This window comes from Epinephelus fuscoguttatus, linkage group LG10 (assembly GCF_011397635.1).
Source record: "Epinephelus fuscoguttatus linkage group LG10, E.fuscoguttatus.final_Chr_v1".
NCBI lineage: Eukaryota > Metazoa > Chordata > Actinopteri > Perciformes > Serranidae > Epinephelus > Epinephelus fuscoguttatus.
In genome coordinates this window covers 19863293-19880520 of record NC_064761.1, presented here as the reverse complement: position 1 = coordinate 19880520, position 17228 = coordinate 19863293, and the positions used below count along the sequence as shown (strand labels likewise).

The 17228-nt window shown below is 39.0% G+C and overlaps 1 protein-coding gene across 3 annotated transcripts; it reads left to right on the top strand.

Moving 5' to 3' along the window:
- Positions 1 to 7678: 7678 nt before the first annotated feature.
- Positions 7679 to 16666, top strand: LOC125895685 (uncharacterized). 3 transcript variants are annotated; one of them, XM_049587735.1, is made up of 6 exons: positions 9739 to 9906; positions 10178 to 10290; positions 10401 to 10498; positions 12203 to 12355; positions 13624 to 13670; positions 13776 to 16666. In XM_049587735.1, the coding sequence occupies exons 1-6, from the start codon at positions 9871 to 9873 to the stop codon at positions 13926 to 13928; spliced, it is 600 nt and encodes a 199-aa protein (XP_049443692.1). In that variant the 5' UTR covers positions 9739 to 9870; the 3' UTR covers positions 13929 to 16666. The 3 variants fall into 3 exon arrangements, with proteins under 3 accessions (XP_049443691.1, XP_049443692.1, XP_049443690.1); XM_049587734.1 differs by lacking the exon at positions 9739 to 9906 and adding an exon at positions 7679 to 7904 and having other exon boundaries at positions 10178 to 10498; XM_049587733.1 differs by having other exon boundaries at positions 10178 to 10498.
- The last annotated feature ends 562 nt before the right edge of the window (positions 16667 to 17228 follow it).

The following is a 17228-nucleotide window of genomic DNA, read 5'->3' as shown; positions in this document are numbered from 1 at the left end:
CACCAGAGACTTATTTCACCGGCTGCACAATTAATGGAAACGTGCAGATAAATGTGTATAAAGAGTAAGTGCCTGGCACACCATGTCTGCGTTACATAGCAACGGTGACAGCGGAGTCCTGAGGGAACTATTTTTGTTGGCGGAAGACAAATAAAATGCTTAAATTAGCATTTTGTCCTCATTTTTCAACGTTTCTTAATCAGCCTTGCTTATTTAACTGTTGAACTGTTGTATAAAAGCAACACTTTTATACAACAGTCCTGCGACCGAATCACAGCCGTGACAATATCACAGTACAACATCACTCCCTCTCGTGTGATATTGCTTAAACGGCAACCATCCGCGAATCATGCCGATGTTAAAGGATAATATTTTTTGTTGATTTCGGATGCCTCAAGTCACTGCCCAAGTACCGGATTTTGATGATTTTGGAGTGAGACCGGGATCAAAAAGAATACATTTTTGGAAAAGTTATGTCATCAGGATCAAATCTTGCACCAACCTGCAATAACTGATATAATTGGCCACATGGGGGTAGTTGTGAATGCAATATTGACATTTTAAGTTGCAGTGATAAACCTGTTAGCCAGTTGGTATTTGCTTACATATCCATCAGTGACAGAGCAATATTATTATTAATCTGAGGTCTTGTTTCTGGCCACCTGATGCTGATTATAAGCCCAATATTAATCTTTTTTTGCTCTGTTTTTGGTCCCTACCAACTCCTGACAGAAGTATCTGGCTCCTTAGCTGTGAAAGCAGCATTATGTTTACCAGCTAGTGTCTAACTGTGTCTGCTGTTGGGTGCTAAGTAGGTAGTGTGCAGTGGGTTTTTGAGGCCTCTTTACTGAAAACAACTGCTCACAGAGGCTGTAAACAATAACATGAGAGCTGTGAGAGTGAAGCAAAACAGTCAAGTTGTGGGTCAGACAGTTAAACAAGTGGTGGCTGGGGGGAGCTGCGGATTCAGGCGATAACTCTATATAGTTTCATTACTAAAAGCAAACCCTTTCACATGATCATTATCAAATAGTGTTGTTATGATAAAAAAGTATTTAATTATAACTGCTTTAAGAGTGTCAGATACAAACCAAAAAAACCAATGTGAGTGACAATAAAGTCACTCACCTCCTCTCTGAGCTTTTAACCTTGACAACAATTTAATTTAGACACCATAGAAATAAAAAGCAGGATTCTGCAACTATGAGGCATGTTTTTCATCTCAGTTTAGTCAAACTAATTTCAGTTGATTGTGTTGAAGAAAACTGACAGTGACAGCCTACCTGTGCTTAACAATATACAACAACTTAAAATTGATACATGTATTTGTTCAAGAACTTAGTATCATGCCTGCTCCTTAACATCATCTGTCATTCTGGGGCTCACATATTAGAAAAATGAAAATTGTGCGAAGGCTTTGCCTGTACATCTGCAACCACCTGATGAACCTAATGAGCACAGGGAGGGGGGGGGTTCCCATTCCTGATTGCTTGGTAATTGTTTTGTTAGAGCAGCATTTAATAGGAGAGTCGGTTTCTCGGTTACCATGGCAATAAGGGCTTTCCTGCTCTTCCCTTTCCATCAGTCTGTGTGTGTGCTTCCTCCCATCTCTGCTGTGTGAGATGAAGCTTGGCTAAACGTTGTTTCAACAAATGTCCCTCAGCAAATGGCAGTCAGATTTGTGGGTTGAATATGCTTTAATCCAGTGAACTGGACTGTTTTACCATTACATCATGTTTTTTTGTCTGCCATGCTGCTTACACAAGAGAATGCTGTTAATGATTGCAAAAATGTAAGTCAGTGCTATATTCCATCTTTCTGGTACAGTGGAAATATCTGCGGAGTACTGTAGTGAAAGTAAATGAATGCTAAATCATGCTAAACATGTTTTTATATGAGCAGAAAGACCTATTTTGATGCACAATATTGGGAAAAAATGCTTGTCAACATCATACACCAACAATGATCAATGTGGTTATGCGTACAGCACAAACAAATAAATAAAAAAATAAAAGAGGAACGTGTTTCCACAGAAACTCAGAGTAAGGCTTTCTGGGTAACCGTGAGGCTCACACACATCCATAATCTCACCCACAGATACTGAGGGCTTCAATAACAACAGAGAAAACTCTGGCAGGAATTATCACTGCGCACCAAAACCTGAGCAACGTGAGGTGAGGTATTGTTTCAGCCAGTGCTGCTGCATGGGAGGAGAGGAAAAGAGGAGACTATAACTGGAGATTGACGCCATGAACATGACTAATAACTCATGCGCCCATCAGATGATTAATGCTAACCAGAGTAGATTAACAGTATGCAAATAGTCTATGTTAAACAAAGATAATAACAGCATTAGTGTTCACCATGTACAAAACAAGCAAAGCTTGCCAACTAAAAATCTGCCCAGCGTCTTTTTCTTCCAACTGACCCTGAAAGCATGTTGTTTACGCTGCTCTGTGGCATCCGCATACAGGTTTAATTGTGTCCTCCTTTACTTCCATACAACTGATGCCTCAGGTTTGAAAGGACCTCCACATCAGTAAGTGTCTCAGTAATGCCAGAAGTACGTGCATGGTGAACTGAAGGTGCTTCCCCTGATGACATAACGAATGCTCCAGCCTTCAGCTGAGGCACTGGAAGCACTTATCCTGAGACCTTCATTTATTTCTTCACTGACTCTGGGCTATTACAAAAGCACTGAAACCTAGTCTGTGGTGTGTTTACTGCAAATAGAGTGAGTTGGATAGATGCAGCAGCAGGATACAGTAGCAAGATGAAGGCTTATGAAAATGACATCACACCCTATTTAACAACAAAAGACGACACGTGATGACACGTATCAGAATTTAAACAACAGAAACATATTCACCACAGTGATGAAACTAAAAGGAGTGTCGCAAAAAGGTTGTATTTTTGTTGCTGTACAAAGGAAACTGAGGTGACAACAGCACATAACATGGTGTAAGAGATACATGAGGGACATGATTTCAATTAACTGTGCTGCTGGAAACGAGTCAACAACATCACAGGGGAAGGCAGTGACAATAAGTGTGAACATGTGTGTTTTTGTCTGTGAGTGTGAGAGGGAAAAAAGGGAGGTGTTTGTGTGCTCACGTGTCTGGTGCTTTGTAAGGGATTTGCATTGTACTATGCAGTCCACAAGGTGGCGCAAAAATACAATAATGAGAGCGGAATAATCACAGCAGTGTCAGCAGTGTTTGGTGTCTGTTGTCAGAGATGTACAGTCTAGCTGAACTAAAATGTGTGAGCAGACAGAAACTGCTCTTGTAGTTCATGAGCATTCTGACTGGACATATTGCCCCAGAGCCGGCACTACCTGTTCGGCGATATAAGCAGCTGTTGAGGGCCCCCTTTTCTCTGGGGGCCCACTAGATTTTTTTTTTTTTTTTTAAATGAACAAGAGACACAAACAAGATAAAAACTGAGCTTCCTAAACAAAAATGAACATTTAGTGCCTTTTTTTTTTTTGCAAAAAAAAAGTTAAGTGAATAACAAGAAGCTCAGAGAAGCAGAGATTGAAAAAAGTAATTTACTGTCTCCTACAAAAGAGGCACTCCTGGGATTCTGTGATGAAAAAATAATCCCATTTTATGTTTGTTTTAGATATGATGAAGTTTAATAAATTAAATGAAAAAGCCAAATACAAAAGTCAGCACAATCTGCGACAAATACCTTCACCAGACTTCTACTAGCTATTCTTTGACAGTTTGCCCACAGCCCATGATTTAGGTTAAATAGCTGTGGTAGACAGACAAATACTGTTTTTAACGTAGTCTCTTTAAAGACAGGGTTGCTGCTAATAGATCCCACTTTAGTCTTTACATGCTTATTTATACATTATATGTGCTTCTAATATTACAATATAAACAAGTTGGTTCAGTGCCATGTGATGCAGTAACACGTTTCAATGAGATAACAATCCTGCATAGGGCTCCCAAAAGTCTAAGGTCGGCCCTGTATTGGCCCCTGATGGACACATGATGGATGTAGGAATATAATCTGTGGCCTTCTGCGGTAAAACAAAACACAGGAATGTTGTGTTTGAGCCACACTGGTCGTGCTGCAGTGAGCACGGCAGTGTTACAACAGTCTGCCAGAAATAAGGTTGTTGTGGGAGAAGTCAGGAGATGTGTTGGAGTTCTCATGTGCAGCCCATAGTATTTAAGTCATTATAAAGCAAATGTCTATATCGTCAGAGGAGCATCAGTGCATCTGTTTTACAATCCTGATACTGTAGATCTCAGTTTGATATACTGTCTGATTTAATGAATGGATTTGTGTCATAAAGGAGACACAGATCAGAATTTAGTAATCTCCAAATATGAAGCTGATTTTTTCTGATGAGACAGAGATAAGATTATTGTAAGTGGTAAAATGTTTCCTCAGGGTATGCTCCACTCAGGAGCAGCTGCTGAGTCAAGTGCAACACTTGTGGAAGAATTTAGTTTATTGGTCCAGTGCCTGGCTTAATATCAAAGTGTTCTGAAAATTGTCCCAAAGGCCCAACCCTGGTGCAGACCCAATAGCAGCAAATTGCTGTTAAATTGAGTTTTAGATGAATCCTGCCTGATGTTTTACTGCCCAAAGTGGTCTTGAGAGACTGGCAACAATAACACAACAAACTAATAACAAGAAATGAATCAAATGAGTTGCATGAGAACAATTTCAACAACAATTTAAACTTACAAAACAAAATTGCCTGTTTGATTTACAAAAAAACCTTTTCTTAAGCTTCATTGTGTGAAACTCCACCACAACAACTGCAAAGTGAGAAGAGGCTCTCTCCCAGTCTCGGGATCCGTCAGCCGTTGGCTATGGCCTGGGGACGACGGCTTTCTGAGCTGTGGCTGGAGCAGCTACATGACCATCAGTCCACAATCAGCCCCCTTTGCTGATCCAGAAGCGGAAGCCCAGAGGAAAATGCTAAGTTAGCATTTAGCTAGCTATGAAGTGTAAGGTGAAGTGTTAGGGTTAGGGCAAGGGTAACAGTTACATCTTGGTACTTGTAAGATGAATCACATCTTCACATATAATAAGAAAGTAAATGAATGAAGTGGGTTCTTGCAATGTTTAGCCTCATATGGAATCATTACAAAGTGTTGTTGAAACAGTGCTTAAAAAAACATTGTGTTGGTGGGTTTGTCTTGTACTTGTGGATTTGTAGGGGTGTGTCATGTAGGCTTCAAATGTAATGTGGCTGCAGCTATACAAATTTCAGTCTTTCCGGAGACTTCATCTTCTGCGCACTGCTCATTGTTAACTATTCGATTAGCAACTTGTGACAGGTCCAGACAACATTTCGGCTCATCTCTCTAGACAGATACCTGTTTATGATTGCAGATAAATTAGAAAAAGCTAATAAAAATGAAAGTGTTGTCAGACCGATTAGATTCAAGATTGCATTTCAGCCAACATGGTCCGCCGCTTTTATTCTCCACATGGACTGATCACCAAAGCCTGCTTAAATTTGTCAATACTACTCAGACTACAAACAGAAACCAGATTGCTCCAGATAGCAAAATCTTGTCCTGTTGCCTACGGATTCTGCTTATACGTGCAGATATCTGTTTATAGAGATTAGCTCTCTCTCCTAGATGCATTTCAATCAGGAGAGACAGACACAAGTAAAGATAACATTTAATACAGTGTACAGATGAATAGATGATTTGAGCTGATTAAGATTCTGTAAGTCTGATAAGTCTTTGGCGCTTGGACACCAGAGGGATAGTTTTTTGTGATCAAGGGATATCTAAGCGGCAGCAAGATAAATTCCCCCATGGAGTCCAGACACTGGTGGAGGTGGCTGATGACTCTGGCTGATGAGGCATATGAATCTGGGAAGACTATGTGGTGATGGGGAGGTGGAGGGTGCGCATGGCTGCACCATGAGAGAGCTATGGGCAAAAAAAAGAACCATATTTAAAACGAGAACCAGTAAGATGATAGCTGTGCTGTTGGTTGATTGCTAATGATGATGACTCAATTGATAGCCCCTGACAATGACAGTTAGAGACAGAAAGTGAGCATGCATGCAACGAGTGAATGGCAGGGTGAGAAATTAAAATTACAGCCTAAGCATTAAAGGTATTTTCTTCCTGACTGAACTTTCACTAGAGCTTCACTAGTCCTTCTATGGACAACTGGATGTCATTTTAGATGATGCACAGCTGAGAGATCTGAATATGAGTAGAACACTGTAGTTGCACCTTAACATATCTGACTGATACATTTCCAATATTTTTTTTGGTCTTGCTTGGGGGAAAACAACTGAGTGGAGATGCCTATTTCTATGTTAAGCTACTGCTAACACAAACCAAAGTTATCCTTGTCCACCTGGTGTAGACAGCAAGACCTCTTCGTACATGGACATTTATCTGTGTTTTCTGTTGTCAGACCACTTTAAATGTAATGAATGTAGCAGCAGGGCAGCAGTCACAGTCAGCTGGTTAGGTGAAGAGCTGCAGGCAACAGGCACTGTCTGCAACTCCATCAGATATTCATCTCAGATAAGCAAAAGCTTTCCCCCTACCATTCCTGCCTATTGAAAACTAGCACAGATATTGCAGCTGTATGGGAGGTCTGCACAAGAGACTAGTGAAGCTGTGGGCTGCATTTGACAAACACATTCAGCTGTTAACACATTTTGCCTCAGAGGTGAGGCCCTCCTACATGGCTGTGACTGACAGAAGGTGGATTACATCCTCTATAAGTTTATGCCCCTTACTGCTGAGTCATCAGCTTTAGTGGTTCGAGCCACAGGGTCTTTGTCAGAAGTGGTGATGCTGAGATTGTGCACAAGGAAATGACCAACCCCATCAACCACTGAAACCAAGCATCCAACCAACAAAATCCCCCCATGATGCATGCTGTTTTGTCTTAAAGTCATCAAATTGTTACATCAAAGCCCCCAACTTCCTCTGCTGTGGTTAAAGTGTTGCCTCGTGTATTGTGTGTGTGTGTGTGTGTGTGTGTGTGTGTGTGTATGTTACTGATTTTACCGATATCGCCACTGACATAGCAAAATCTGTCTGCAATATTAACAGTCCAAACTGAATTTTTTTAAATAAATAAATAAAATGTAAAAAACAAGGTGTATTTTTTTTAATGTTACAGAATAAACAAAAAACAAATGTAAGAACCAACAATGCAAAACTCTGACTGCAAAAATGTAATTTGTAATATTAAAAAGGGTAAAGTGACAGAAAAAGGGACAGACAGTGAGAATGGTTAAAGGTTGAGTGTAAGCCTGCACTGTTTCCACTGTGACAATGTTTTTAGTTTCAATTCAGTGTTTACAGTGACGTCCGTGGATTACTCAAAGTTGCTTCGTATAAGACAAGCTGCTCTTGACTTTCTTAAAAGTGTTTTAAGAGTTTTGTCTCATATAATGTTGAGTATTTTCCTTTTTGGATAACAAAGTGAAACCTGGCTTGAGCAAATTTCACTCTATGGTGATCTTTGACACCATTTTCTGCGTAACCATTTTCTTAAACATGAAGGAAGCGATTTGATCTTCCTAAATTTCCACACTTTATGTGTGCGACAGCCTCCTCAGCTGAGCTCCTCACAGTCTGAACCACATGTCCATGAACCCCTTTGAAGACTTCCGTTGCAGGAGGTGCTTGTGATTCTGTAGGTAGATAAATGGTGTTTGTGCGAGTTCCTGTCTGCAGTTTCCTCCTCTCAGGCACACAAACTGCTACTTTAGCAGAAATATCAAGCCAAAGGATTCAGTGTACTAAGGTATTTTATATTAATCAGTAAGAGCCAAGGGCCACCTCGCCAGGCCTGCAAGCAGCACAGTGCTTCTATCATGGTTGACAACATCGTTTTAAAATCTCTCGGGTTAGTTTTGATCATCACAGCTCACATGGTATTCAACGGTAAGCTGTCTTTTTTTTAGTGGTTGATGGTTTACGCTTTTGTGGGTTTTCACCTGCTAGAGGTTCATTTTTACTGGTTTCTTTGACCTGTTTTTTGGTGTTTTTTCTTCGTTCTGATGTAAAAGTTATTGCCTGCTCTCACAACACTTGTTATTATGCTGCTAATGATGCTCCAGTTTCCACACCGTCATGGTTTGTGCCATTATTTAATTCGCTGGTAACTGTGCTTCTGAGGCAAGGTGTTGTCAGAGTGGTGTCTTTTATTGTTTTGGCACTGCACATTGAGAACATTAAAATCACATCGTCCTCATAAATCTGTTGAATGCTTGTGTTTAAGGTTAAATAAGAAGGAACATGACTTTGAAATGTCGTGAAATTTGATATTGAGATATTGTATGTGAAATAAGGTAATACACATTTTTGAAAAGTCTTGAATCGTTTCTTTGATATGTAAAACTAACTCTGGCTCATAATGTGTATGCTAGAGTGACAGGAAAGGATACATGGTTTTTGTGGTATAATATGCAGGAAATATTCTTAATGTTTTACCAGAGTCTACGTTTTGCAGACATTTAAACAAATAACTCAGTTCTTACAGCACATATCGACGAACATCACATACAGTGTGTCCTCAAAAAAACACGCTATGATACAAATTAAAGTTCTTTAGTTGGACAGTAACTTGTGAGCAGATGTAAAGTTTGTAATGTCTTAACGTTGTGCTTCCTTTAGGCTAATTTGACCCAAAAAAGGTAGCTACATAATACCTAAACAGACAGATGCTACACTTTAGCTTTGAATTCTCAATATAATGCTTTCTGTCACATTTCTTGTCCATCTTAACTAGTTTGTTCAAGAAAATTAACTTTCATTTGATACAGTTTTGATACACATTTCATAGGAATAAAATGCATCTTTGTTTATCTACAGTACGGGTAGCTAGCTAACGTTACATCTGGGCTACTATTAATATTCATACTGAAATACATAACGTACAATGAATTATCTCCATTTCTTATATTCATTACATTTAACCGATTTAATTTGGGATTCAAAAGTAGTTTAATCACACCAAACCCCATGAATTCTACTGAAGTTAAGAGCTGAGATAGCACTAACTGACACTGCTAAGCTAACGTTCATCAAATTAGCTTTAGCATAAGTTTAGCTAGGCTTTTATCGGGAGTGTGTCTACGTTCCCAGGGTCCTGTGTTTCCCATATCCTCTTAATATGACACATTAAGGGTTTTACATTCTCAGCTACGTTTTTCCCCGGGTCAAATGTTCAAGTTTCCCTGGGTCTCACCTACAGCTTATATCTGACTGATGTTTCACTCCTTGACTTCAGACGTTGAATTCTCCACAGTGTCTGAAATGGATTTAACTGCATTAAAAACATATATCTCCTACTGTGCGTTTCCAATTTGGACTGTGATAGCCCTTACAAAGCTATAATGATGTTAGTTCATATGAAGAGATACATATAAGTATTTGTAAATCTTTGGAATCACCAGGAAGACAGATGTAAACCACGTGTTATGTGTTATATTAAGGGAATATTAAGCTTGGGAACATAGGACCTGCATGAACTCCTTTTATCCTCCATTATTTTTCCCATTTGTGGGATAACAAACTGAATTACCAAAATTTTGTTCACAAGGGTGTTGGAGTGGTTTGAGTACTTAATCCCATAACTAAATCAAAAATTGGCATCATAAATTGGTAATGAGAGCGGACTTTGTCTAAAAATAGTGGAAGCTCTCTGAGGCCCCTCCCATGCTTAAAGGCACAAAATGGCTTAGTCTGCTTCTCTGCAAGGTTTCCTCTCCAAACGCAGCTAAATCTAAATGAGTGACTGCTCATGTTGCTGAGGCATGAACGTACACTGTCATGCCTATGCCCAAGAAAGGAGAATCAGGGTTGCAAAAAAAAAAAAGGGAAGTAAAGAAAGCAAGACCGGCTCGAGATGGGAAGGGCAGGGGCCCCAAAGAGACCACTTACTGTAAGCATAGAGCCCAGAATTTGATGCTACACCCCTGGTTGTTCATGAATAATTTAGTTTTGGTTCGTGGCTATCTCGCCAGCTAGCTTCACTTGAAATAACGTTTATCTGTGGCATGTAGTGCAGTAAGTGTGGGGTTATAGGCTACAGATTAATAAACCAGAGAACAGTTTTTAGCCTTGTTTTGTACTTAGTGCATTTTGCCTTTACAGGTCAGAATACTCATTGCTATCTCTTACTCATACGCGTCCTATGTTTTGTCTCCATACAGGCCTCAGCCGAGCATACACTGGGCTCATGGGCAACAACATCACCCTTCAATTCAAATTTAACGTCACTGTCACAGAAAAGCATCTTGCATGTTATAAAGAACCCCAAACAAAGGTTGCTGAGTATTCAAAACAAAGACATTTTCCAGAAGATGGTGACATTATCATCTACCCTAACAAAACTTCTGTGTTTTGCCACATTACAAATCTCAAACTAAATCATAGTGGAATTTACTGGGCCAGTTTGTTGGACTCAGGACTCGCCCTAGAGAGTCTTCGGGTGCAGCTGACTGTTGAAGAGAAGGAGCACAGAAACAGCACAGGTAAGATCAGACTCTACGATAAGGATAGTGACACCAGCATAGATCATTATCATGTAGTCTTTATTATTGTCGGTAGATTTATGCAACATAAAAATTAAATGTTACTATACACATAGCTGATTTACTTAGGTGATTTTGGACCTTTTCTAGATGAACAGCCACCTTCACCTCCTATGTACTGTAAACAAAGTGGCTAGGCCCTTTACAAGAGTACATTGTTTGTTGCATTGTTTGTCTACCACTCCTATATTACCAGACCCCTCCCAATATCTTTTTAAGGATAAGGCTGGCAGTGTTCCCTATTTTGTTATTATCAAGAAAACCAACAAAGAGACCAAAACCATTAATGAATTGGTCCCATTAACAAGTATTTTCCACATAACAAAAACTGATATATAGCAGCTTAAGTATTCCTCTGTTCCATAGAGCTCCATTGTTATTAAAAAAAACACTATTGTATAGCTTATTATGGAAAACTGAAAAACTAATCAGACAAATTAAATACTTAACAATGGTATTCTGTCATATTGATGCACAATGTACATAAAATTAGCCTATATTTCCATAGAGCAGTCCTGCTCATTTATTTGTAATATCGAACACAAATGTCTAAAACAACCAGAGACAATTAAATCATAGATGCCATAAACTGTAAGCCTATGGCAAGACTTCCCATATTAAAAAACATTTATATGATGTCATCAGCATATAGCCCAACCAACTGCATACAACTTCCTGCTGCTGTAAACACTTCGTGACCTACATGTGTATTAATCTACAGCTTTAGGCCTTTATAGTGTCCAAACATCCTGTTTGAGCAACATTTGCTGGTAAGACTGAGAGTCTGCAGCCATGTTAGAGGTTCTGTGAGACTGTACTGAGGCACAAATGCTAAAGTCTGCCCAAAGTTACTGTTAACCATGTTCACATTATTGTTATGGCTGAGGGAATGTGCTTAGTTCTGCAGGCATTTGGTCATAAACCAAAGGAAAATGTAAATATTGACCTGGTGATGGCTCTAGATGAAAAGTCAGGGGATCAATAAAGTTATTACAGTTCATCCTAAGGGGGGATATAAATGTCTGAGCATAATATCATGGCAATACATCCATCAGTTGTTGAGATATTTAAGTGTGGACCAAAGAGGTACTCTGAGATCAGTATAACCATAGAGCCACACAGCTAGCATGGTGAAAACTAGGCTACTCTATATCGAGCTGATTTATGAAATTACTGAGCTTTTTTCACCATATATATTTGTGACCTTTTAAAAAGGTTTACATCTTCAGTGGGAAGAAATCAGCCTCCAAAGAGATGGTTGGACATTAATGAATTAGTGACAGTAGTGATTGCTTGTTTTTGTCTTACCATGGAGGCTGTTGACAGTAAGAAAAATAATAATGGTTTAGAGCTGCTACACCTTCTGTTCGGCTCACATCAGAGGTGCTATCTGACATGTCACAGTGTATTAGTGTCTGTGCTGGTTAGAGGCTCATCTTGTATTTAATAAAAAAAAAAAAGTCTAATTGTACAGTAAAAATATGGTCAAACAATGTTATTTTATTTGTGATTTATGGTAATTCAGTGTCTTCTGAACAAATATATGAATAAATAACCATGTAGTTTAGATATGTTGATGAGAGGAAATCATCTTCTGCAGAGATATGAGTGTATATTTTCAAAAATTCCTTTTAACTCCTACAGTGTCTCCAAAGCCGAATGACATCACAACAAATAAAGACCGTGGAAGTCCCAGTTTCTTTTCCTCTCACATCGTCACTGTCCTTGTGGTTTCACCTGTGGTGCTGATGGCTGCAGTACTTCCCTGGTTGATCTGGTGTCTCTTGAGAGCCAAAGGTAGGGGAAATGAAAAATAGTCTTTCTTTGCTTTACTTGTCTGAACTGATAATTCAGGGACCTGAGGGGTATTGTGTTAGCTGAATTATTAAAATCTAAAATAAAATGTTTATGTCTGACTTAATACACTGGGAAACTTTAATCAAATCTTGTGTAAGTTTTCATTTAAACATGGGAACAGTCGGCGTTAAATTACCTTTTCACAGCTACAGTCAGTGGTATTTTCTGTGTTTTTCAAGCAAGGTGAGAAATAATTGTTATCCTGTGGAAAAAAAAGTGCAGTTGTGTGGTTAGATGCTCAAAAATGCAAACCAGATTGCACTTTCAGTTCCTTTTGATAGATGATGATTCACAGCTTTTGAAAAGAAATCCTCCCTCGGTGCATGCAAATGTGAGCATATCTACTATCACAAAGCAATGGGTGGAAAAAATATCACTTGCATTACTTGTTCACTATTACCAGACCGCTTTCACTTCAGAGACAAACCCCTCTGGCCTACTTTGAGTAGGAACATTGCCTCTTTGAAATATTTTGACAGCCTCTGCAACCTCAGAAACCACACCTGATGATTTCCCGTACGTGTGTACAAATGCAGGGTTTTGCTGACGGTGCGCTCTTGTATCATGTCATGCTAACCTGGTCCAACCGTTGTCCACAGATAGGGCTATAAGTGTTCAAATGTCACAACTTGGCAAACTCACAGATGGTGGAGACAATCTGTGCTCCTTAGCACCTTTTTTTTTTTTTTTTTTGCACCACCAGACCGTTATACCGTTAGTGTTGATGTGTATAAATGCTAAAAGTAAATGGCAGAGTTAATAGATTTTACCTTAATATAACATATTTTGACCAATATTTGTTAAAAGAAAATAAAAACAGACTTAGTTTAGCCCAATAAACCTCTGTATAATTTGACACAAAATGTTTGCCGTTTATCATTAAGCATTTGCACTGCTATTGTCGTTTAAACTGATTAAACATTTACTGGTATTGGCATTTCCTGAGTTAGACCAGAAGATCAATCAGCTCCCATTTCTGTGCATTATACTTGAAGCAGAGTCCTGCACAGGTACTGATACTGATACTGTTGAATGTATAATTAAAAGAGATCCTATAATTATAAGCAAGTGGTATTGAAAAAGTATCAAAGTATCAGCACTTTTGACAATCTTAGATTAGTGGTAAATTCAAATCCATGTGTTGCGATGATTAAGTTGATTATTTGCCTGAGTGACTCAAAATTTTACCTGATTTGCTTCTTACACAGACACTCAACAGCGGCAACCAGAAGCAAGCCCTAACCCCACAGTACAAGTAAGAACACGCTCATCTTTTCCTGTCTGTTACGATGTAAACGTCAAAGTAAATATTAAAATCATCTACAGAAATTATTCAGCTTGACTCTGACTGTCTTTGCAGGAAACAATTGAGGCAACCAACACTGTCCCTGCACCCCCTCTGGTCTACAGCGTCCTGGACTTCCCCAAAAGACCTTCAGCAGTTTTGGAGATTAATCCGAGTGATACAGAATACGCTGCTGTCAGTTATCTTCCCGAAAATCAGCAAAGGTGACGCGCAGCTGAATGTAAACCAGCTGTCTTTCTTGGTTTGGGCAAGGGTACGCAAGATGACTTATATCTAAAACTATATGTCTAGTAAGTATGATAAATGCTTTCTGTAACACAGTGATGAATCCTGACAGCCTGTAGGCTTCTTGCAATAATTTCAAACAAAAGAGTTTAGAGGGGAAGAGTCATTGTTCTGCTTGGGTCGGAAGTACGTAGGTGTCACTTTGTTTCTGGGGTCGTGACAGTTGCTGCGACAAACCACAGGCTGGCGCACATAATGACACACTTTTGTTTTTTCTTTGCTTTTATTTGTTCAAGGGTCATCTGGCCTCTAAACCCTAAAAGGGAAAGTCTGGTGAGATTTTTTTGCTGTCGTTAAAAAATGCCATACGAAGACCAAAACTAACAATGCGTTGATCCTACTAAAACGTATGTCCTGTGTAGTCAGGCTCGATTTATGTTACTCCTCTGTGCCACAGACTCAATTGGTATCCAAAAACTACACATTAATGCACTGGGTGACAGGTACTGTTGTTGAGATGAACATGGGCACTGTAGTTTATTTTGGGTGCCACAAACATTGTCCTGCTGCTGCGAATAATCACTGGAGCACCAAATGTGTATTAATACGCCACTGAAAATAGTCCCAAAAAAAACCCACTGTATAATCCTGCTTGAGTAATATTTCTTAAAAGCTACAGTGCCCAGCTTCTTTAATGAATACTGGGTGTGTTTGTAATATATATATAACAATTAAACAATATATTTTGAGCTGTTTTTTTTTTTTACATATATTTTTGTCTTCAGTAAGATCAAATGGGCTCACACCTGATTGCCACACACAGGGTGGGAAAGTACTGAGAGTCACGTAGGCGTAAGGGACATGTCCCCCTTGATATTTAGCACATGTGCAATCAACACATTCTTACTCATATCAACGTTTCGTCATGGACTTTCCATGTCGACATACAACATGCAAGGTACTTTAGATATGTTTGTTGTTGACCTTCTGGGTCGCTGTGTCAGCTTCAGTCCTGTTAAGTGCATTGGGTGATTTAAAAACACACAGGAAATGTAAAATTTGCATATAGTCTCTTTTTGAATAAACATACTACATTGTTAAAACACTGCGAATTGATGTTTTTTAAAGCCGCGTATCATGCTGGCGTGAAAGGACGGCTTTTTTCATTGGTGTCTGGTGCAGGAAGTCACTGCCCAAGTGTTATAATTCAGTGGCTGGTGCATTGTCCCCCCAAATAAATACATAAAGGTGGCAGAGGACTGTTATTGTGATCAAATTAAAGACATTTACACTTTGAATTAAAACAGAAAAAGCACAAATTTGTACATAAAAATTCACCAGAATGCAGAGAATTAAATGTCTGATTCACATTTTTTTCTGGCACAGGACCCCCAAGCCCAAACCTGGGTGAACACATTGATGTTTTTGGTCTTTTCTTGGATTTCTTGATAACAAAAATATAGAAAAAAGCTAGGCTTATCATTTAAGCCACAGTTAAGCTAAAGTACATGTTGCTAGCACTGTCTCAAATATAGAAAAACATTTCTGAGGGTGTTGACAGATGACAGATGACTGACAAGATATTAAAAGCAATCACAAACTGTTTTTTTACAAGTTCACTTTCCAAGTAAAATTCTGTCCGTTTTTGCTTCAACTTTTCCTCTCCAGATTAAATCTGCATTCCAGCGCTGTAGTGACATCTACGACTTGTTTATTAATATTCTTATCTTCAGCGAGGAGGTGTGATATCCTTAAAAGCTCCCTCTGGGTTTCAGGTTGAGTCACTTTATCTTTTCTGTCAATGATTTGTTTTTCATCATTGCGTTTATCACAGTTTTGACACAGTGTTTCCACTGTTAAACTAAACAAAACTAAGAACAATAAGTGAAATGAAACAGTCTTAGGAAATGGTGACATTTTATTTGAAGTTTAGACGTCTCAGCTCAACAGTACTGTATATTCACAGGTTGCATGGGTGATTTTCCATTTACTGTATGGTGCGACAGTTTGACACTGTCACACCAGTTTAACACATACAATCTATCTGACACTATCTCACTGCCATTTTCCACTGCATGGTCTCTGAAGTTCTCTTTTGGCAGGTGCTTGTTGATTTGTGAGACAAAGATTTGATTTATGTTCTCAGTGCCACGTGCTGGTGTCATTAATGTGTGATATCCATATATTAACTCAACCGACTCATCTGTTCACCAGTGGCAGAGAAGCAGGTTCTTTATTTGTCACGGATGTTGGTTGTTATGTAGGAAGGAAAATAATCAGCCAGCCTGGTAAATGATGACATGTTTTTTAAAAAGGTGGCCACAGGGAATGCAGCCAAACACAGACTAACTTTCTTTTCTGCTCTGAAAAATGTCTTGATGAAATAGCAAAAGTGCATTTTGAAATCTACTAAGTTTCTTGTCCTGTCTGGTGTTATTATTTCACATACTACTCAACTGTTTTTTCTTGAAATGCAGAAGTGAATGTCAAAATACAGTAATAAACTTTATTTTTGTGTGCAAATGTCCTTAGTTCACTAGTATTGAATCTATGAGTTTCATGTAAGTAACAGAAAACACATTTTGTTTTGGTGGTATATTCAAGGCATGTTTAAATGTGATTTTAAAAGAACACATTGTGCATGCACCTCTTTGTGTTTTGGTTGTAAAATTAAAATGTTTTACTGCATGCGCAGCTTGTTGAATTGTTGGTGTCCTGAATAAATGTTTCACAATAATGATTCCCCCGTGTCTTTGTCTGCATGTGCACCTGGGTGTCAAAGGCCAAGTTAGGTTGCTCTCCAGGCAGACATAATTACACTGGTTGAGTTAAACCTCAAGCAGGTAGAGCTGAAAGGCTAACTTCCAGCATGGTCTCACAGATATACTTAAAATGGACATGATGTCTAACAGTGAATTACGTGGTGGTGGGCACGAAATGCGCTAAAATTAAGGGTGCTTTCAGACCTAGAGTTGTCTTGCTTTGGTCCGAATCAGGGACTAATTTAGTTACAAAGCTGCATAATTGCCTAGAGTTGGTTTGTGTTCTCATGGCAGCATTTACAAGCGGACCAGAAAAAATGCCTTGTACAAAAACGCTGCTCTTGATTGGTCAGAATTTCCATGCAGGAAAAATCCAGGAAGTAAACAACACGGTGAAGAAGAGTACACTTGCAAGATAAATGTGACACTTTCTAATGTCACAGTGAAGGGACAACTACACAGGTTGATTTTAGCGCTGGTCATCGTGTATTATATTGCTGTCGTTGGTCATTTTAGTCAA